This window comes from Pinus tabuliformis, chromosome 2_2 (assembly GCF_031772625.1).
Source record: "Pinus tabuliformis cultivar Carrire ecotype Pingquan chromosome 2_2, CPIR1, whole genome shotgun sequence".
Classification (NCBI taxonomy): domain Eukaryota; kingdom Viridiplantae; phylum Streptophyta; class Pinopsida; order Pinales; family Pinaceae; genus Pinus; species Pinus tabuliformis.
In genome coordinates, this window is record NC_142300.1 from 793994878 (window position 1) to 794019173 (window position 24296).

The 24296-nt window shown below is 40.9% G+C and overlaps 1 protein-coding gene across 1 annotated transcript in view; it reads left to right on the top strand.

Annotated features, from left to right (window-relative positions):
• Positions 1 to 1686: 1686 nt before the first annotated feature.
• Positions 1687 to 24296, top strand: part of LOC149195078 (amine oxidase [copper-containing] gamma 1-like) — a 41034-nt gene continuing 18424 nt past the window's right edge. Inside the window, exon 1 of the mRNA XM_089405240.1 lies at positions 1687 to 3343. Coding sequence (XP_089261366.1) covers positions 2015 to 3343 — 1329 coding nt within the window. The 5' untranslated portion in view covers positions 1687 to 2014. The remainder of the gene's footprint in view (positions 3344 to 24296) is intronic.

Sequence of the window (24296 nt, forward strand, 5' to 3'; positions counted from 1 at the left end):
CACGCCCCCTGGAATAACCCACTGGTGGTCCGTAAGGGAGCAAGCTTTCACTCCTGTCAGATGCCTCTGGGTCTTGCACTGTTAACCTGTTTCCTTACGTCCGAGGAAGACGAGCTCTTAGCCACGCAGAAGCAGTTTTAGGGCATACTCCAGGCCCAAAAAGGCATTTTGATTATTTGTTAGATGGTTTGAGTTTCAGTATATTTTTGGATTAATTTTTTTTTAAATTTAGAGATTTGTTGGAAACATAAGTTTGAGTTGTGAAATTTTCACAATTTGTGTTTCAGGGAGTTTTCAGCTTGCTGAATTCGAATATACAGTCAAAAACCAGTTTAAAAAATAAAGATGAAAATTTGACTTATCTTTTTTGTTTGGGGTAAATTTCACCAAAAATTTTTAAATCTCTCATAATTAGACAACACACCATAAATTTTTTGTGCCCTGCTGGTAATATAAATAATATTTCCTGTGGTCTGGAAATTTCATATACTCGTGGATAGTTCAGTGGTGATATAAATCTTATTTTCTGTGCATGCTGGTAATATAAATATTATTTGTTGTGGTGTGGAAAGTTTATGTATGAGTCATATTTTGTCTTTTTTAACAAAAGCTAGTCTTGATGTTAAGATGTTAAACCTTAACGAAGATTAAAATAAAAACTCAACCTAACTTATTAAACATAAAATCGTAATATTCTGAAAATAAAATATAAATATTATTTGCCGTGACCTAGAAGTTTTATATACCCGTCATACTCCTCTTATTAAAAAAAAAAAAAACTGAAATTTTGTGTCCGTGCCTTTGATACGGATGGCGTGAATAATTTGTGAACATTTGGACAATCCCATTAATGTCCTTGTCCATCACAGCAGCAGAAGTTGACAAATTGAGATGGACATAGCAGTCTTATTGATGAACACGCCAAAATACCAAAGTGAAAAATCAGCGAGTTTAGACTTTTATTCTGGAATCTGTATGCTGTAGCGTGGAATAAGTCTAAGATTCCACAGAATCTGGCCAGATATTGTGTAGAGTTGTTTAATATATACCAGGATGTAGTCTCATTATCTAAAATAGGCACCATGTCTTATGTTAATTATTTATTATTTTGAAGTTTATTTTGTTAAAGATTTGTTCAAATCTAATATTAGAAAAAAATTGGTAAACTTTGAATTTATTATCCACACAAATAGCATGAATAATTTGTGAAGATTTCAACAATCCCACAATATCCTTGTCCATCACAGTAGCTAAGACTTACAAATTGAGATAAACATGCAGTTTTATTGATGAACATGCCAAAATACCAAAGTGAAAATTCAGTGAGGGATAAAGAATTTTATTCTGTATGCTTTAGAGTGGAATACAAATACTCAATACTCAGCAAGAATCTTCAAGATATTATGTACAGTTGTTTTAATATATATGGATGTTTTAATCTAAATTATGTATTATGTATTACACTAATTATTTATGTATATGTTAATAATTTATTGATGTTTATTTATTTTGAGTTTATTGTTTTTAAAATTTCGTAAAAATTAGTTAGAATTACACATTTGAATTATTAGATTCTTCAAATTAATGCATACTTAAAAAAAAGCATATTTTAAATAAAAAACCACTTTTTCACTGTACCATTTTGTTATTTTAATTAAATATCATACCATTCACCATCTAAATGGCAGAATGTAAAACACACACGGCCCATCATTCATTTGTGTGTGCTATCTTACTCTATTTGCTGAATATTATACTATTCAGATGGAAAGGCACAATACCAATTATTAAGATAGTGCATAGTATCTATGATATACCCATTTCACCATGTAATCTGGATTGTATGGCCCATTAAAAATGCATGCTTACTATGCACTTCAGAAACCCAACCAGAAGCCTTGGGAATGGAAGAGAACTTAGCCCAAAAGACAGCTATAATAGTGAACTTGCAGTAGACTAAACACATACAGATATTCAGGAAAGTTCGGCACTGTGACCTGTTAGCCTCCGAGCCATGGAACCCAGCTCTTACCTTAGAGTGATGTTTCTCCTCATGGCATCCTTGCTGCTGCTGTTTTCTATTAGGACTTGGATTCATTTTCCTTCTCTGGGTTCTGCAAATATTGAATTGGATTGCTCTGAATATCAGTCCTGGTGCACCTTCAAGAACAGGATTCAAAGCAGCAGCAGTGGTGGTTTTATGCTCAGAAACAAGCCCATGCAGCAGCAGCAGCAACCAGATCATGAGAGTGAAATTGCAAAACATCCACTGGATCCTTTGACCCTTAAGGAGATCAAGGGAGTCCAGAGCATTATGCAGAAGAATTCAATTTTCAATCACAGTAATTTCACACTTCACTCTGTAGTCTTAGAAGAGCCCTTGAAAGCAGAAGTCCTGTCATGGAAGGCAGGAAGTAGCCTCCCAACCAGGAAGGCTTCGATAATAGCTTCGGCTGATGGGCATGCTTATAAACTCATTTTAGACCTTGAATTAGGCAAGATTACTGAGAATCAAATTAATCATGGATATGGGTATCCTGCCATGACAATGGAGGATATGATTGCAGCCTCTCGGGCGCCTCTGGAAAGCAAAGAATTTGCCGAAATTATAGAAAAGAGGGGAGTCAATCTGAGTGATGTTGGGTGCGGGCCTATTTCGCCGGGATGGTTTGGACCGGGCGAAGAAGGCCGGAGGCTTATAAAAGTTATGTGTTTTTCAAGCGCAGGGACAGCAAATTTCTTCATGAGACCCATTGAGGGTCTTGTAGTTCTGGTTGACCTAGATACTAAAGAGATCCTGAAAATCATAAATGAGGGAAAAGATATACCATTGCCAAAGGCAGAGGGTACAGACTATAGACTGTCTGCCCAAAAGTACCCTTTGCTCCCTCCTCTCAGTCCTATCTCAATTGAGCAACCCAAGGGTCCTAGCTTTAAAATTGATGGGCATCAGGTTAAATGGGGAAGTTGGGAATTCCATGTTAAGCCTGATCCTCGCGCCGGAATGATCATATCTATGGCAGCTTTCAAGGATCCGGAGACTGGTAAAATGAGGAGGGTTTTGTACAAGGGTTTTACCTCTGAGCTATTTGTACCTTACATGGACCCTGGCGAGGGTTGGTATTTTAAAACCTATTTGGATGCAGGCGAATATGGAATTGGACTGACTGCTATGTCTCTCGATCCACTCAATGATTGTCCAAGAAATGCTTACTATATGGACGGAGTCTTCGCTTCTGCGGACGGTACACCTTATATAAGATCTAACATGCTCTGCATATTTGAGCGATTTGCAGGCGAAATAGGTTGGCGTCACACAGAGTGTCCAATTTCAGATATGCAGGTAGATTCCTCTTTTCCGTCTTTTGTGATTGCTCTCCAATGTCAAATAGATTGAGGTAAATTTACTATTTTAGATTTTATTATTATTATTATTATTATTTTAAATTTTCAGTTTAGATATTTTTTAAATGTGATTTGAATTTAATCATTTATATAATATTTGAGAATGAGGTGATTGTTTATTTCGCTGCTCTCCATTACAATTCACTATATTAAAGTTTATTCTAAAAAGTCATTATTGGTCAATTTCTTTGTATGAATTCATTTAGTTTACTCAAAGATATTTTTTCCTCTGGAAAAATCCATGAATATTTCATTAATAAGCAAAAATTACATGAGAATGTGTCTGTTTTTTACAAAGTATTTAACAGTTTGTGCTGTTAGTTGCATTACCACGCAGGGTATGCTGATTGTTCTATTATAGCCTGTTCATCATTTATCAAACCCAAAAATATAACCAAAAATTTCAGTATAAGTCTGTATAAGTGCTGTTGTCATATGTAAGCGGTTCCTATTATGTTGTTTGCTGACCCAAGGTTGGATATCCCGGGTCTATATACGGACGGTGGAAAAAATTTTGTTCCTGCTGGTCTTTGACCTCTGTTATCTCCCAAATGCCTTTGTCCATCAGCGCTGCCTCCTTGGATAATTTGTCGGCACCTTTGTTATGTTCCCTGTAGATGTGAGAGATAGTAATATTGTTAAAAGCTGATTTGAGAGCAAGTGCTTCATGTAATATAATGCTGAGAGAGTGCATGTGACAAGCAGCTGTGCCATTAATCCAATTTATGATGATCTGTGAATCCCCAAAAATATTGATGCTAGTGCAGTGGTGCCTCAGTGCAAAGTGAAGTAAGTGGCGGAGAGTGATGAGTTCTGCAAAGTTATTGGTGCCAGCACCCAGACCAGCCTTGATTCTGAATTGATGATTCTCTGATACATGTAGGATAATGCCTCCTCCACAGCTTTGCATGTTTGCAGCCCCATCGAAATATGCCCAAGGCGTACTTGGGTCGATGGGAGGGGGTGGGGCAGGTTGACGAGATGAAGGAGGGGGCGGGTCGGGAAGTTCCCTCAGGGCAGATATAATACTGGCCTCAAGCAATGGCCAGTGTATTGGCTTGTTATCAAATATCACGTTGTTTCTTGTTTTCCATATGGCCCAGTTAACAATGATGGGGAGGTTGATAATTTTAGAACCTTTGTTTTTCTTTTCCCATTCAGACCATGCGTTAATGAGATCAGTACCGACCCAATCGCCCGAGTAGTTTATGAATGGCTTGAGGTTTTTCCAAAGGATCAGTGTCGAACGACATTTCAGGAATATGTGGTCTGTAGATTCCGAGTCCTCTTTACATAGAACGCACCATGTGGGGCCATGCTGAGCTCTTTTCATAAGCTGATCTCCGGTGGGAATTTTATTCCGCAGTATGCACCAATTGAAGAGCTTTGATCGGGGAGATGCGGATTGTTTCCATATACTCTGCCACCAACTAGCATTGACCTCAGGTTTTTTGTGGGCGATAAGCTGTATGTAACCATCTTTGGGGGTGTATAAACCGTGTTCTGTCTGGTTCCATACTAGCTCATCCGGGCCCTCTGTAATTCGAATGTGTGATTCGATCAAGGCTTCTCTGTATTCTTCCCAGGCTGCATGCCATCTTCTAGGGAGGTTTAGTTGGTGCGCGGATTTCCAAGCTTGGTGGAAGATGTCCGAATGATCATGGTCCGCAATCTGTGAGATAACCTTGATGTTTTGTGCTGAGAGGTATACAATCAGATCTTGTGGAAGTGTATGCCTTCCACCGCTTCCCGACCAAGGGTCAAGTCCTATCCTTGCGCTGTTCCCTTCTCTAATACGCCAGACCAGGTTATCTCTTATGAGAGGCAGTGAATGTAAGAGGGCCTTCCATATCGAGGATATGCCAGTTTTATTCCACTCTGGGAGCCTAACCCAATCGCTGATGCTGAGGGGCCAGATGTATTTATGGAATGTAATGCTGGTCCATAAACTTTGGGTCGTCAGTAGGGCCCAACCCATTTTCCCTGCAAGAGCTTTTGCGAAGATAGGGAGCTCCTTTAACCCCCAACCTCCCCATTTCTTTGGTAGGGCAATCTTGTTCCAGCCAATCCAGGCAAAGATGCGCTTGTCTTGGTTGCCAGCCCATAAATATCTATTGCATAGCTGCTGTAGTTTTGCCAGAATGTTCCGAGGTATCCAAGCCAGTGCCATCCAGAATACCGGAGTAGCTTCAAGTACGGATTTTATCAGGGTTAGTCTCCCAGCCCTGGAGAGATATCTGTGGCTCCAGCATGATAGCCTTTTTTCTATCTTCGATACTAGCCATACCCAATCAGCAATCTTTTGACATGTCGGTTTTAGCCAATATCCCAGATATTTAAGGCCTCTGTCCAATGGCTGGGTGGTATAAGGAAAAGCCTGTCTGGCCACTAGAGATTCGTTGGCTGAGGTACCAACCATGGTGATAGTGGACTTTGATCTATTCACTTCCATACCCGTGGCTTTTGAGAAGAGATCAAGGATGCGAGTGAAGGAAGATGAGTCCTGTACGCTGCCATCCAATAGAATTAAGACATCATCTACAAATAGGAGGTGTGTGAGGAAACATTCATCCGTGATTTTGAGGCCTCTGATAGTCCCCTCCCTTTTTGCAGAGATGATAAGCCTGCTTAGAGCTTCTATGACCAATAGAAAGAGTAGTGGCGAGAGGGGACAGCCCTGTCGCAGCCCCCTTTCGGAGTGAAAGAAGTGTGAGGCGGATCCATTGATCAAGATACTGAAAGTGGGAGAGGTGATGCATGCCATGATCCAATTGATTAAGGTAGGGGGGAAGCCAATATGGATAAGGATCATCTTAATATATAGCCAGCTTACTCGGTCAAAAGCCTTGGATAGGTCTATCTTCAGCAGAATACACTTGAGGTGTTTAGTCCAAATGGAATGTATCGCCTCTTGTGCCGAGCCAATGGCTTCATGGATCTGCCTGTTTTCCAGAAATGCAAATTGTTGAGGGGAGATATGTCTGGACAGTATGGGCTTGATCCTATTGGCAATGATCTTGGAGATGATCTTATAGAGAACATTGCAGAGGGATATGGGGCGGAAGTCATCAAAGGAGGATGGGTTGTCTGTTTTAGGAATGAGGGCTATGAAAGTAGAATTAATAGCATTGTAGAGACTACCCGAGGTCCTGCTTTCCTCAGCAACCTTTAGAATATCTCCTCCCAGAAGATCAAAGAAAGCGCTGTAGAACTCTATAGTCCAGCCATCCGGTCCAGGGCTCTTTTCCTTTTGGAACCATTTGATAGTACTTTCCAGTTCAGCCATAGTGACGGGGGCTTCAAGATCTTCAGAGTCCTCCTCCTCAACAAATCTGGGGAAGTGTGTGGCCACATTGATGATTTCTGCCAGATTTGTGCCTGCAGGGCTCTTGTATAAACCTCTGAAATGTGTAGTACCCAGATATGAGAGCTTATTAAAGGAATCCGCCAGTCCCCCATCGGGGAGGGGGAGGTTCCAAATGGTATTTGCCACTTTCCTTCCTTTGGCAAAGTTATGGAAGAATCTGGTGTTCTCATCTCCGGCTTTAAGCCAAGTTGCTCTACTGCGGAGTCTGATAGTTTCCTCCCTACCCTTTAGTATAATGTTCTTCTGGTTTTCCAGCTCCACAAGGCGGGCCTTGTCTTCCTGTGATATGAACCCCAGATTTCTCTCGTCCAGAAGAGCATTCAAGTCTTCTTCCACCTTGTTAAGCTGCACATCTTCTCTTTTCTTCTTCTCTTTTGCCCAATTGATCACTATATGCTTGAGCCCAATAAGGTTTTTAACGAATCCCCTTGCCATCGAGGATTCTCGATCAATGGGGTGTGCTCTCCAGTATTCGGTAATCAGATTTGAGAAGCTCGGGTCCTGTAGCCACAAGTGATTGAACTTATAAGGTGCTTTTGGTTTCTGATGCGGTCCCAGAATTTCCAGGACAATAGGGGAGTGGTCTGAGATACCCCCATTGCTTACCCACTGTTTGTATGTGTGCAGTCGATGAACCAGAGGGCCCTTCAGCAGGAATCTATCCAGCCTGCGGGCCAGAGCAGCCGATCCTACCCTTCTATTTCTCCACGTAGGATGAGGCTTCTGCAGAGGGATATCAATGAAGTCATGCTGATCCAATAACCGCCTCATGAAATCTGTGATGGGATCAACCTGGGCCGCTGAACCCCATGACTCACTGAATCCCAGGGAGAAGTTCAGGTCTCCTCCTAAGATGATGTGGTCAAGTGACAATAGGTTACAGCTGAGAAGATGTCTCCAAAAATTTTCCCTCTGTTGGCAAGGCCCATATATGTTGACAATGCGAAGGGAGAGGCCGAGTTCAATAGAGAATATATCTGCTCCCAGGTATCCATGACCCCCCCATGAGGAGTCCAGTCTGATAGAGTTGGGATTGTATCCTAGCGCCAGGCCTCCCGATCTGCCCATGGCATCAGAAGCTAGGAAGTTCCATCGAGCTCCTACAGAGGATAGGGCTCGAGTAGCAGACTCCGCAGATCCAAGGGTTTCTTGTAGGAGAATGATATCGGGGAGTTCGACCTCAAAAAGTCGTTTGAGGGCTAGCTTTTTTGGGGAGCTAGCCAGGCCCCTACAGTTGAAGGAGAGGCACTTCATGGGGGGCCAATCTTAGGGGGCTTTGATGCTCTAAGGACCCCATCGATAGTGGCTTGGCGCCCAGCTGCCACTTCCGCGCCTGCGTGCCTAATGGCTTTGTTGAGATATGATTTGCGACCCCGGGTAGTAAGGAAACCAGGGCCAAGAGGGACAATACCCAGCCCGGAGAGGGATTCAGAGACCTCCAGATGTGAGGAACGTGGGCGAAGGGAGTATGGATGGGATGGGGTCGATCGGGATGATGATGGCGAGGGGGGCGGAGATGTAAAGGGCAATGAGGGCGGGGCTGTGGAGGTCGACGGAGGAGGAGGGGGGATAACACACTGAACCATAGAGCATGCAATAGAATTTTCTTGTGCATAAGAGATACCAGATGAGTTAGAGAGAGGGATAGGAGAGATACCCGACACTTGCGCGGCCGCTGCTGCTGCCCGAGCCCTGGTCAGCGGAGGCGAAGGCGGGGCAGTCTTTCGCATGTCCAATTTTTCTGGTACACCTTGAGGTCCCGCACTGCTTTGGGGCGGACGAGGAATAATTGGGGGGACTCCGCTGGAGACTACAGGTGTAGGTTTTGGAGATCCTTCCTGATTATTGTTCAAAGGGCAGTCCTTGAACAAGTGACCGACTTGGTGACATCGGTTGCATCTGAAGGGGACGCCTTCGTAATCCAATATCTGCGATCTGCTAAATTTCCCCCATCTCAGAGTCATTTTTTCTTCTAATCCCTCCCTGGTGTCCAGGTGAACCAGGATTCTAGCTAGGATTCTTTTGTTGGTCTCCTTGTAGGATCGGTCGTGATCCAAATACGTTCCCAGCGCATTCCCAATCTTGACGAATGCTTCCTCAGTCCAGTATTGTAATGGCAGCCCCGACAATCGCACCCAGAGAGGGCCAGCTCCGATCTGTTCGCGCTCCGGATCAAATAGAGGGCTCCACCTCTTCAATAGCACCGGTGCCATTTCTATGTGCCAGTACAGTATTCGTGTGTTCCTCTTTTGCGAAGTGGAGTGAGAACCATCCCCTTGGTAGCTCTTGTACGTCTGGCAATTCAGTGAATAGCGCGCCCCAAATTTCTTTCACCCATAGTTTCAATCTTTCCGCCGAGAAGGTACGCCCCCGCACATGTCCAACCAGAACCGTTCGAGCCAGCGCCATAGTCTCCTCGAAGTTAGTGGGGTCACCGAAGGATACTGTAATGTCTTTTACCGTCGCTCTGATGCACTTCGATCTCTTCTTCGAGCGAGGAGCGGTCGGATGATCTACGAGAGGGTTGGAGACCCCGACCCCAGGGGAGGGTTTTGTGGGCTGTGCATTCAGAGCCGGAGTGCTGAAACTACCCGAGGGCCTGATCCCTTCTTCTTGCGAGGGTTTTTCAGCTGCTGCCCTAGTCTCAACAGGTGCGGTGGGATTTTCAGCTGCTGCCCTAATCTCGACAGGAGCGGAGGGTTGTTCGATTCTTGGCGGTGATAGCAGATCGAAGGCTAATGCGTCGGATGATAATGAAGATAGGAGGAGGGCAGTCCCTGGCGAAAGAGGCGGGGCTTCCAGAGCGGGTGAAGTGGGAGGAGTCGGCAGAGAAACCACAGGTAGGGTGTCCTGGGCGGCGGTAAACTCAACAGCTGGTGAGGGTGCTTCGTTAGGGTTTCTAAAAATGCCAATCCCTTCTAGTGGATCCTCGGAGTAATCCACCAGCTCCGTAACTTCGAGGTCCTCCATACCGGTCAACCGTTGATAACCGCAGTCGATATCTGGTGACAGAACCAAAACCCCGATCCCTGTTCAGTGTTGTCCGTTCCGGTGAGGCCTCCCGTTTTCCTGCGGCTCCTGCGGCTAGGTTAACCTAGGCCCTTGCGATCGCGACGCGTGAAACCCATCAGAGCTCATCCTCTGTACACATCCCCATTGCTAGATCAGTTTACTCAAAGATATTACATGTAAAATAGTTTTTATTATGATTGTGTTATATGTACTATAGCATTTTTATTTAGGTGGCAAGTTGTATTTGTTGTTTAAGGGTTTGTGTTTCTTTATCGATCCTGTTGGAAATAATACTGAGAGGGGGGGTGAATCACTATTATCACATCAATAAAACTTTTTCATTTCCATATTCAGATTCATATATGCTACTTCCACAACTTCTTATGATTCAGTTAGTTGATCCTTAATGAGTGCATTTGAACATTATCAACCATATTAACAGTAAACAGGTGCAGTAAAATAGAACAGATCATCACACATAAGCCACACACATGAACACATGATATAAGGTGGAAACCCAATGTGGGAGAAAACCACCTGCTGCAAGTCATCTCAATCTTCTTCTTAATAAGAAAATCCTTTTACAATATTTTTTTACTGGTGCAGTCTTATACCAGTACGCAGGCTTCTACCTGCAGAGAGCTACAACCCTCTCTCGTTCTCCAGTTTCTCCTGGAAGGGAGCTACAACCCCTATAGTTCTTGTACTAGCCGATCCATTTACTAGTATGCAGGCTGCTATCTGCTACAATGCTCCAAAGTTTTCAACTGCTACTGGAAGGGAGCTACCACCCCCTTAGCTCTTGTACTAGCTAAGATACTAGTACGTAGGTGCCGCCCTACAATCTTCTCTCCTCCGGGTACCACATTTCATACATTTTCATACTGGATACTCCTGAAGCACAACACATAATCTGAAAGGCCATGTTTCATCCAATTTTCATACTGGACCCATTAATATCATTGAAGCACATAATCAATCAATCTTCTTAATCACCCAAACACCAGATCAATACATATACAAGGATAATATATGTGTTAGCATCCAGATCTAGTCCATCAGATCACATAAATATGAGCCATTATGATCCTGATCCAATATTAGTTCTCATCCATCAATACTGAAGCTAAACACAATCAACCAAACAGGATATGAAAAATACTGACACCTTTAAGCTATCATCAGAACCCATCAACAACCAGAACCACCTGTGACTTCAAATATCATAGCTCAAATTGTATACGCTACTACAATGAACCAAACCTGCATACATACGCGCTTACACCAAAGCCAACCCGCATACAGATCTATAAATATTCAAATATGGCTTGCAGCGATTTAAAACTCAAGTTATACCCAGTTCAGATCACTACAAGCATCAATATACAGATCTAGAATAAGCATAATCAAATATATAGAGATAGTTCATTTCAAACCATTTGATCCCGATCTATCCTTAGATCTTGTTTTCCATTAGCCGGTGAGATCCCTCTTTAGCTCAAATCCAGATCTGCACCATAATCCAATCACAGTATTCCAGATCTAGCACTTTATCAGATATTCAATAATTCAGATGATACTTTGCCAAATGATCTCCTTCCTCTTTTATAGCCTTAGTCCTTTCTCAATACCACAGTCCAAAACCATAGGATCAAAAAACTGTTGGACTAATACCATGAACCAACCATGAAAGTGCGTGAGATCAACACTTTTGGATGCAATACCACGGACCAAAACCATAGGATCAAAAACTGTCGGACTAATACCATGAACCAACCATGAAAGTGCGTGAGATCAACACTTTTGGATGCAATACCACGGGCCAAAACCATAGGATCAAAAACTGTCGGACTAATACCATGAACCAACCATGAAAGTGCGTGAACTTTTCTCTTGCATGAAGGGAACTTTTCTCTGCATGAAGGTGCGTAAACTTTTCTCTACATGAAATAAACTTTTTCCTGCATAAAAGTGCGTGAACATTTCTCTACATGAAATAAACTCTTCTCTGCATAAAAGTGCGTGAACTTTTCTCTACATGAAATAAACTTTTCTCTGCATAAGAGTGCGTGAACTTTTCTCTACATAGAATAAACTTTTCTCTGCATAAGAGTGCGTGAACTTTTCTCTACATGGAATAAACTTTTCTCTGCATAAAAGTGCGTGAACTTTTCTCTATATGGAATAAACTTTTCTCTGCATAACAGTGCGTGAACTTTTTTCTACATGGAATAAAATTTTCTTTGCATAAAAGTGCGTGAACTTTTCTCTACATGAAAGGAAACTTTGTTGCACTATAATTTATCATTTGTGTGATTTGCCGTCAAGGACAACACTTGTCTCATAATGCCAACAATCTCCCCCTTTGGACTTGTCATACTGAGAATTGTCATCTGATATCTCTTCCGTAGATTCATCTAGATATATATAAGTGAGTTGATCTTCTATGAGTTGTTTGCCATCAAGTACAACACATGCATCATAATGCCAACAATCTCCCCCTTTGGACATGATGGCAACAATACCAAATCACTCTCCCCCTTTGACATCAAAGGCAAAGGGCGAACCAAGATATTCTCTTTCCTAGAAAGGCATTCCGTTGTTCATACTCCCCCTGAGTACTTGCTGAAATCTCCAAATGTTCTCCCCCTTTGTATATGCCAAAGTGTACCAATCTGTCCATGCTCCCCCTGAGTACATGCCAAGTCTCTGTACTGCTGAAGTGTGCTGTTCATGCTCTTCCTGACTGAAGGCAAGATCTGCAAAAAGATGTTCTTCAAGAAGAACCATGAATTATACATCATAGGAGACCTTCCTATCACCAAAAGACTCAGTACATACATCCATTTCCCAACCACGTGGGGATATACTAGAATTGACTCATTCACCCAACCAAGTGGGGATACATCAAAAGTTTACATATGACAACCAATCACATTGCATCAATCATCCCAGGCATAGTGGGGAAACCAAAATAGGCCGTTACATGACCTTGATAAAAAAAGATATACATGACATAGAAACGAAATATCAAGACTATGCAAACTACTATCAGCAACATCTGACAATCACTGTATATATCAGCAACCATGTTGTTCTTCTGTTCTCCTTTCTGCAGCTGATCCACCTGAAACAAAAACAGCTTGAGTACTAGAACCAAGAGCTTCTAAGGTAATGCCAACAATGCATTGTTAGAAGATTATCTGCTCCCCCTGAACCTGTGCCTGATGGTCTCTGACAGACCCATATCAGACTCTCTTCAACCAGAGTCTGGCCCACTGATTTTATTCAAACCAACATATACGCGACTGAATCCACAGAAACTAACGTATATTCGCGGATACTCCTTGTGAAACTCGCGTACAAACAATTCCAGATCAGCAACCTGTAAATGTCCTGTAGAGTATAAGTCATCAACCTATAACAAGGTATGTCTGCATCAATTCATCCCTTTGAACAGAATTCAGAGTCATTCACATTATATCATGTGTGAAACCACCATAGCCATTTCATCAACATCAAGATCTACATGATCCAAGTATCATTGCTTGGGAACATCTGCATCAATCAACATATGTAAGTATCAACCTATCATCATATAGATAAGAACTCATCATCATGTCTCCAACAAAGCAACTTTGAGTAGTCATCCATGTATCAGCACTATGTATCTTGAGCTCAAGCTCATTTGGCAAAACTTCTTGATATCATCAACAACAACAATCCTTATCCACAAGAGTGCCTGCATCATAACTGTATGATCTTTATGCATATGACGACAGCAGCATATGAGAGACTCATCATCAAGTGAGGAAGATGTATATTCAAGCTTTGTACTTCTCCTTATCCTTATGAAGATCACCATGTAAGCACCATATATGCATCATCAAAGAATCAACCATAAATCTGATCTGAACATCTACTATGTAACCCCAAGCATCATATGAGAATTTATCATAGACAACTCACAACCACATCATAGCAAGATATATCATTTAGCCATATAAACATCATCACCAAGGCTATTAACCATAATGCCAACAATGCATTATTAAAGGCATATGCTCCCCTTCAACCTGTGCCATCTGTTACATCTAATCATGCATATATAAGCAATAAGCATCAAGACATCATCATCATCAAGTTAGGATCAAAACATTTCTAGACATCAAAACATTTCCACACATCCTCAGCGGACTGTAACTATTAACCAATAGAGCAAATAATGGACTGAATCATATCAGACCCTTTTTCTGAGCCTGTCCCCACTACTTTTCCTCAGACTAACATATACGCGACTTTGCAGTGTCTAATTCGCGTATATATGCGACTTCCCTTTATGGAACTTGCGTATGAGATTCAGGATACTGAAGTTTTATACTTTCAGCTCCCTCTGAGTCTGTTATGTCTGTGTTGTGCTGTATCTGAGTACATTGCGCTGTGCCAAATCTGTCTGACTGTACTTCCTTCTTCTTCCATATCTTCAAGTGTGATGATGTTTTCTCCTTTTGGTGTGATGTTCGTCCTTTGTTCCTGCATTTCTTTGCTATATGTCCAAGTTTGTTACATGCATAACATCTTACATGTTTCATATTCCTCCTGTAGCAATCAGCAGCTTTGTGACCAAACATATTGCAAGAAAAACAATATCCATTGAAGTACCTGGAATGTGATGATCTTTCTGTGTGATGATCTTGAACCATCCTTCTTCTGCATCTAGCTGCAACATGTCCAAGATTATGACATTCATAACATTCAATATTATTCATCTGAGTAAATGGCCGACCATAGTTAGGAGTAAGATATTTTCTTTGAGAAGTCTCTTTCCTTGATTGTTGATGGGGTTGACCTTTCATCTTTTTGTTGATCATTTTAGATTTCTCTTTAGATTTCCTTGCCTCACCTTGTGAACTAGATTCACCTTCAACAGATTCATGAAAACCAAGACCCGTCTTGATAGCAGGAGACCTTTGACTACTAAGAATATCATCCAAGGCTTTAGTGCTATCTTGAAATCGTAATAGTTTATCCTTTTCTTCTAATTTACCTTTCAAGATATTTACCTCAACTTGAAGTTGTTCTTCCTTTTCTAGACATTGCTTCTTCATGTCTTCTTCCGCTTTCCTTCCTTCTTCCAACTGATTCCTCAGTTTGAGAATCTCCTTTTCTTGTTCTTCATTCACATTCTGCTGCATTTGACGAATTCTGAAGGCACATTCCAGTTGAGATTTTAAGCTGATAACTTCGTTTTCCTGTTTTTCAATAGCTTGGAGTAGATCTTTATTATGCTTCTTTGATTCTTCAAGATCTTCCTTTAGCGAGCGGATCGTGGCTTCAAGACTTTCATAGTAACTGGATCTATCTCTAAGTTTCTTGATGGTTGTGCTTCTTTCATTGACTTCATCTCTTAATGATGTCACTTCACCCTGCAACTTTTGACATTGATTTTCCTTGTCCTTGAGTAACTTTCTTACCTTGTTTCCTTCCTCTGATTGAGCTTTTAGTTTGGTAACTTCTTCATTGAAAACACATTCCCTTTTGTTCAATAGATCTTGTTGATCCTTAATATTGTCTGTAAGCCTTCTAAATACTGCCTCTATTTGATACTTTTCTTGCTCACCCATAAAAGCAAATTCAGTTGCTTCACTATCACTTTCATCTTTTCCAAATGGATAGATAGCTGGAACATTAGAGGAGACCAAATTCATACCTGATAGTTCATCTTCATTCTGAAATGATTCTGAATCTGAAGAGCTTCTTATACCTAATCCCCAATCGATTCTTCCACTGTCATAGTTCTTCTGAGATGTCTTCTTCTTCTTAGGTGCTTTCTTCTTAAGCTTCTTTCCCATAGTTCCACGGATCTCCTTCAAGCGATCAAGCTTCTACCAAAGGACCTGCTCTGATACCAATTGTTGGAAATAATACTGAGAGGGGGGAGGGTGAATCAGTGTTATCACATCAATAAAACTTTTTCATTTCCATATTCAGATTCATATATGCTACTTCCACAACTTCTTATGATTCAGTTAGTTGATCCTTAATGAGTGCATTAGAACATTATCAACCATATTAACAGTGAACAGGTGCAGTAAAATAGAACAGATCATCACACATAAGCCACACACATGAACACATGATATAAGGTGGAAACCCAATGTGGGAGAAAACCACCTGCTGCAAGTCATCTCAATCTTCTTCTTAATAAGAAAATCCTTTTACAATATTTCTTTATTGGTGCAGTCTTATACCAGTACGCAGACTTCTACCTGCAGAGAGCTACAACCCTCTCTCGTTCTCCAGTCTCTCCTGGAAGGGAGCTACAACCCCCATAGTTCTTGTACTAGCCGATCCATTTACTAATACGTAGGCTGCTACCTGCTACAATGCTCCAAAGTTTTCAACTGCTACTGGAAGGGAGCTACCACCCCCTTAGCTCTTGTACTAGCTAAGATACTAGTACGTAGGTGCTGCCCTACAATCTTCTCTCCTCCGGGTACCACGTTTCATACATTTTCATACTGGATACTCCTGAAGCACAACACATAATCTGAAAGGCCACGTTTCATCCAATTTTAATACTGGACCCATTAATATAATTGAAGCACATAATCAATCAATCTTCTGAATCACCCAAACACCAGATCAATACATATACAAGGATAATATATGTGTTAGCACCCAGATCTAGTCCATCAGATCACATAAATATGAGTCATTATGATCCTGATCCAATATTAGTTCTCATCCATCAATACTGAAGCTAAAAACAATCAACCAAACAGGATATGCAGAATACTGACACCTTTAAGCTATCATCAGAACCCATCAACAACCAGAACCACCTGTGACTTCAAATATCATAGCTCAAATTGTATACGCTACTACAATGAACCAAACCTGCATACATACGCGCTTACACCAAAGCCAACCCGCATACAGATCTATAAATATTCAAATATGACTTGCAGCGATTTCAAACTCAAGTTATACCCAGTTCAGATCATTACAAGCGTCAGTATATAGATCTAGAATAAGCATAATCAAATATATAGAGATAGTTCATTTCAAACCATTTGATCCTGATCTATCCTTAGATCTTGTTTTCCATCAACCGGTGAGATCCCTCTTTAGCTCAGATCTAGATCTGCACCATAACCCAATCACAATATTCCAGATCTAGCACTTTATCAGATATTCAATAATTCAGATGATACTTTGCCAAATGATCTCCTTCCTCTTTTATAGCCTTAGTCCTTTCTCAATACCACGGTCCAAAACCATAGGATCAAAAAACTGTTGGACTAATACCATGAACCAACCATGAAAGTGTGTGAGATCAACACTTTTGGATGCAATACCACGGACCAAAACCATAGGATCAAAAACTGTCAGACTAATACCATGAACCAACCATGAAAGTGTGTGAGATCAACACTTTTAGATGCAATACCACAGGCCAAAACCATAGGATCAAAAACTGTCGGACTAATACCATGAACCAACCATGAAAGTGCGTGAACTTTTCTCTTGCATGAAGGGAACTTTTCTCTGCATGAAAGTGCGTAAACGTTTCTCTACATGAAATAAACTTTTTCCTGCATAAAAGTGCGTGAACATTTCTCTACATGAAATAAACTCTTCTCTGCATAAAAGTGCGTGAACTTTTCTCTACATGAAATAAACTTTTCTTTGCATAAAAGTGCGTGAACTTTTCTCTACATGGAATAAACTTTTCTCTGCATAAGAGTGCGTGAACTTTTCTCTACATGGAATAAACTTTTCTTTGCATAAGAGTGCGTGAACTTTTCTCTACATGGAATAAACTTTTCTCTGCATAAAAGTGCGTGAACTTTTCTCTATATGGAATAAACTTTTCTCTGCATAACAGTGCGTGAACTTTTTTCTACATGGAATAAAATTTTCTTTGCATAAAAGTGCGTGAACTTTTCTCTACATGAAAGGAAACTTTGTTGCACTATAATTTATCAAATAAATTTGCTGCACTATAATTTATCATTTGTGTGATTTGCCGTCAAGGACAACACTTGTCTCATAATGCCAACAATCTCCCCCTTTGGACTTGTCATACTGAGAATTGTCATCTGATATCTCTTCCGTAGATTCATCTAGATATATATAAGTGAGTTGATCTTCTATGAGTTGTTTGCCATCAAGTACAACACATGCATCATAATGCCAACAATCACACGTACTAGGTTGGTAACATTGGGTTCCCACTCATCATTGCCCTAGGAGGCTTTTCTTCTCGTAAGTTGGCCAAGGGATGTGTACTAGGAATAACTAGTTACAAAACATAGATCCCTAATCCTAAGTGGATTTATGAAATTCATAGAACCAAGATAAGTGCTTCAAGTTTCATTTCTCCAATAAATTTCATACTGTCATCTAATTAATCATAGATTAGGTAAAGAAAGGCTTATTTATCTCCATTAATGGGTTTCCACACAATTTGGATATTGAAGAGGTAGCTCATCCTATTAATCATAGATTAGGCAAAGAAAGGCTTATTTATCTCAATTAATGGGTTTCCACACAATTTGGATATTGAAGAGATAAATTTGTAATTTAGATAAATTTATACTAATATAATTAAGATGATTAGGCATCTTCATATCTTGGAAACTTCATATTTTGATCATTCTTGTAATTTATTGGTCGATAATTCTAATATAAGTATCTTTCTAATTTTCCAACACATGGATTTCAATAGTGAGCCATTATTTGTTTATTGACAATAGATTCTTTACGAATAAGTTGCTCCATTATGTGTTTATTGATAATAGATTCCTTACCAGTAAGTTGCTCCATAATACTTATTGCCACTTCTTTTTACCTTTTAATTTATTAATCTATATAATCAAGCTTTGAGTGTGATTCTTAAGGTAAGAAATTAATTCTAACGACCTTGTCCACATTTTTTTTTGGCCTACTTTGTATTGCCTTATGGTTATTATTATGAAAGAGAATCCTTCGTGTTTTATTTTTATTTTTTTATTTGTTTCTTTTGAAGATGCTTCCTTTGACTATGAGTGCCACCTAATCAATACAAAAGCATATATATATATATATATATATATATATATATATATTGTAAGCCTCATAAGAACTTTACTTATCATCACATTGGGCTAGTTTGCATGGCCTATAAGGGACTCCATATTTGTTGATAGGTTAATTTTTATATAGAAAAAAGCAGTAGTTTAATGTTTTTTTTCTTTGGAAGTTATGGAAATTCCGGTTATATTTTGAAAAAATCTTGTAGGGATTTTTGTAAATCTAAGTAAAAGCAGTGAAATTTCATAATTTTAGGTGTCTTACAGGTTTTTGATGGTGCTTAATCCATTTCCACCGTCAAAAACATGATTCAAACAATGCATCTACAAGATCTTTTCAATTTTTTTTGCCTGGATTCTGGCCATTTTTGAATTTTTTTTGCCCAGGCTATTTTTGGCCTTCGCAATTCCTCCATCTCCGTAGACAACTCCTAGAAAAGACCCATAAAATTAAAAAAACAAATTGATTCATCACAAATTCCTTAATTGACCTTCTAATATTACAAAAAAAAATCACAAATTTAAATAAAAATCCTAAAAACTCCACCAAAACAAAATAACAAATCTATGCGCATTACTTCACTAAAAAAATATTAAAAACTCATAAACCTATAAGGACCAACCACAAGTGTATAAATAAAAAACCTAGAGTCACATGAAGCAATCACAACACAATGCAACTCTTCTTTGAAAAAAATAATTTCCATGTTCAAACTTTGGGTACCCAAATAGTGACATAATTATCACTACTAAACTTCCCTTACCTTTATCTCCATGATGGGCCACAGAAAAAATGCGACTAAGAAAATCCCAAAATTGTACCTTTTGTAACTTTTAAATTTCTCATAATTTTTTTTTTTATGAAAAATAATTCATTACGTTGCAGAGTACTTTCAAAATAAACTTTGGAAGGCTTTTTGTTAGCCTTCAAAATAACTATGCTCATAAATAATGAATGCAACCATGATGAGAAGAGCAAGCATTTCCCATATCATTAAATTTGACTAAAAATTTAAAAAGTTTTCTAAAGACAACTCGTGAACTTAGGGTATGTTATTTAAAACAACTCGTGAACCTAGGGTCTGTTATTTTAATCACTCGTAGGTTTTGTTGTAGGTGGAAGTTGCTAAGTTTTTTTTCAGGTCATTTCAATTCAACTATGAGAAGTAATAATGATCACAACTAATATTTAATTATCACAATTAATAGGGGTTGTATATGTTTCTTATTAGATAATTTACTTGTTTAAATTTATTTTATAGTGGGTATATGCAACCACACGCACATATATATTGATTGTTAATAATAACAACCATAAGTAATGGAAACATATACATCATAATTACATAAGAAAAATATAATTTATAATTTAAAATTATTTTTTTTATTTTTTTTTTCCTTAAGTAATATTATTCTATTGATATGAAACAAAACCTCGTTGGCCTTTGCAGTGCTAAACAGAGTTTGTCAAAAAATATCACAACCTAATCGCGACTGCCCATCGAGGGGGAAACCAGTCCGTGAAACCAGATTAAAAAACCCACGCAGGGGTCACAAGTTTTGACATCAAAAACCCGCACAGGGGATCTAGATTGAAAACTAGCGAATCAAACCAGAAGGAAAGTTTTCAAAAACAAAACATAGCAAAAATCAGACAACAGCATATGAAACCTCTAGCTGGCGGAAGGGCGACACCTGGCAGCCTAGTTGTCAATCAGGATGGACCCCCTGGAGGTCGTCTGTAGCAGGCTCTTCCACAATTCGACACGCATACTTGTACCACTCCTCCTCCTCTGCTGACGTGCCGCACAGTATTCCACAAACTGGTTGAGTGCCAACAGAGCTGCCCTCTGCTGCATGCTTGCCTGACGTGTCGCCCTGGGCGACACTGGTTGCCTTCGTGTCTCCTACTCTGCCTTCGGTGGTCGGCTGGCTGCCAACTAGCTCCTCTCCATGCGGGGTGGCAGAGTTCTCAACCATCTACTGCTTTCTTGGGTCTCGGGCATTCGTGTTCCATTGAGCAACGCTCTGCTGCTCACCGTTGTTCCTTGGCTGAGCTTCCTGCAGGTCAATTTCCTCAATGAAGGTAATGGTGACAGTAGCGGTGATGACGGGCCGGTGTAGAGTGCTATGGAAGCGGAATTGAGTCGTATGAGGAGAGGGGTGAGGGGGAAGAGGAAAATTGGTAGTATGGATGGCTGCGTTCATTCTGCGGTCACCCTGGAGCTGAGCCCGCCCTCTGCCATTGTGCGTGTCTGGATACCTGTCGGAGAAGGTGCCATGGGGATGAGTAATGACTAGAGAAGAGGAGGGAGAAGCAGATTCAGGGCTGGGCGTAGCGGGAGGACGAATGCTTCCGCCACGACTGCCCCCTCTTCTGTTGCGCATGCAGTGTCAGATGCGCGCCATGACTGAATTAGTCTCAGAGCTAACACTTGGGGAATCAGAGGAATTACTGGGACTGGAATGGCTGTTCAGAGGGAAAACAAAGGGGTTTTGAGCTTGAATCAACTTATAGTGCGTCGTTTGGGAGAAATGATACCCATTTCCCACATCCACGCAGCTGAGCAACCAACATCGTCTGCCAGTGACGGTGCAAGAGCATGGCTCCGCAGCCTGAGGAGGGCAAGTGCTGTTTATCAGAGGAGGGAAGACTGAGTTATGGTCTATGGAGGCCATTTCCTTATGCTTGTTACAGAATTCTCGACTTGAGCACCATATTAATGGTGCCTGCAAGTCACCATGAATTCGCCTTACTCTGGCCTGGGAGGGGACGTGGGCGGCCATGTGGCCAAGCCTCCCACCGTCCTTCCATCTAATCAGCATTAATGGCATTATGATCACCCGCATCCAAGTGTGCTTCTTCACTCTGTACCAATTCATTGTAATCCTTTATCTGGGATGCAGTGGCAATAGTGTTAAGCGAGCCAGTATGTAGAGTCCGACCACTGTCAACTCCTATATTAGCTAAGAAATCAGCCACTTTGTTGCCATCTCTGCGGATGTGTTTGAAGGTGACTACTCTGTTGGTGGAGAGCCATTGTTCTATGAGCTCTAATCTTTCCGCCAATCTCCAGCTGCTGACCACTTTGTATGACGGTGTCCCCTGCAGAATCTGATTAACCATGTTAATGAGAATTTGAGAGTCGCCTTCAATTAATAGTTAGAAGAAATTGTGAAGTTGAGCTAGAAGAAGCCCTTGCCATAGCCCTTCTAATGCGGCCAAGTTGTTCATATCCCAGCCAATTGAGCCTAGGAAAGTTAGAAGAGGTTTGCCTTTATGATCCCTAAATGCTCCGCCATATCCTGCTTTGCCCGGATTGCCTTTGGATGCTCCATCGAAATTGATTTGTATCATATTATGGGGCGGAGGTAGCCATTTGTTTGGTATTTTGTTGTGTGAAGAGAATTTATGATTTGTCTGTACCTGGTTCAAATGAAGATTCCAGTTTGCCCATATATTCTTTTCCTATGGAATGGAAGGAAAGTCTTCTTCATACCAAGTTTGGAGCATTAGTGTTTCCTGAAGGTTTTGGCAAACATTGTTCCATAGGACTTCTAAAGGTGTGGATTGGTCTTTGAAGATGCGACGATTTCTTTCTTTCCATATTGTCCACATGAGAAGACCTGGGATGATTTTCCATAAAGAGTTTAACAGTTTACTCTTATATGGATTGATTGCCCAACTACGTATGGTGTTGGTGATATCCTCTTTAATTCTTCCTTCTTTTTGGCATTTGAAGCTTGCTTTTTCCCAGAGTCTGTTTGCCAATGGGCAGGAGTTCATGAGATGCAGAGTAGTTTCTTCCTGTTGTTTACAGTTGGGGCAAATGGAGGGCCCGTGAAAGCTTCTTTTCCGCAGATTGTCCCAAGTGAGTATTTTGTTTTGACATAACAACCAGAGGAAAGTGGAGACTTTTCGCCAAATGTTGGGGGCCCAAACTTTGTTCTACCTCCAAATTTTTTTGAATGGACTCTGTGCCTTGCCTAATGATGTGGTCCGAGTTTATCCATTGTCTGTATCCTTGTGTGAGAGTGGGCAACCAGTGCTGGCTAACCTTGTCCATCTGATGCTCTTCCCATTCCAGTATTTGGTGGGGTTTGATCAGGTCCCTCAGCTTGGGTCTTTGCTGCCAAGAGTCATCCCAAAACCTTGCATTATTGCCATCCCTTATTTCCCAGAAGCTATGCTGTTGGATAATATCTTTGTGTTGATTAGCTGCGTTCCAGATTAAGGATCCTTTGCCTACTTCTGTGAGTCGGATTAGATCATCTATTGGTCGGTTGTTTGCATATTTTGTTGTCCAGAGGATGGCCCAGGGAGTATGCGGCGCCGAGATCCATTTCCACCAAAGACGTGCCCCCATGACAACATTACTGTGCTGAGGATCACGAAGCCCAGTGCCTCCTGAGATTTTTGGAAGGCAGACCGTAGCCCATTTCACTAGTGCCCATTTTCTATTTTGTCTCGAATTTCGCCACATAAAAGTCCTCTGAAGATTTTCGATTTTCTTGAGTACCCATTTTGGCGCTGCCAGTACTGAAAAGAGATAAAGAGGCATGGATTGCAAGACAGCTTTGATTAGCACTAGACAACGGGCCATATTGAGGGCTCTATAAGTCCATGAGGAGAGGCGAGCTTCCAATTTTTCCAAGAGCAGTTGCCAGGAAGAATGCTTTAAAGTAGAATCAGTGATAGGTGCACCCAAATAATTAGAGGGGAGAGTAGCTATCGTGAATCCAAGGATACGGGCTATGGAAGACTGAGTGATAGCAGGGGTATGGAAGAAAAAGATTTAGGACTTAGCATTATTAATGCTGGCGCTAGAGGCATCTGAGAACTCATTCAAAAGGGATTTTAATTTGAGGGCTTCCTGAACCGAGGGATGGCCAAACAGCATGTTATCATCCACGAATTGTTGGTGGGTAAAAGCAGGGGTGTTGGGAAAGGAGAGGCCTCTGAGCTGCTGGGATTGAAGAGCTTCTTTAATACTTCTTCCAAGCCCTTTCGCCATTAGAACGAACAGAAAGGGGGAAAGTGGATCTCCTTGTCTGATTCCTCTAGAAGGATGGAAGGGGGTGGAAGGGATTCCATTGACCAGAATGGAGAAGAAGGTGGAAGTTATAAGACTCATAACCCATCTAACCCAGGGAGGGGAGAAGCTAAAGGCAAACAACATCTTTTGAATGTAAGGCCAGCTTAAAGTATCAAAAGCTTTAGAGAGGTCAATTTTTAGAAGCATACCTGCTTTTTTGAGCAGCGTCAGGGAGTGTATAATCTCGTGGGTGAGAATGATGCCATCAGTGATTTGCCGACTTTCCACATATCCTGATTGCTCTAGCGGCTTCAGTCGAAAGGTAGTAACTTTGGAAATGATTTTATAAGTGACATTACAGAGTGTGATAGGCTTGAATTTGTCAGGAGTCAGAGATTG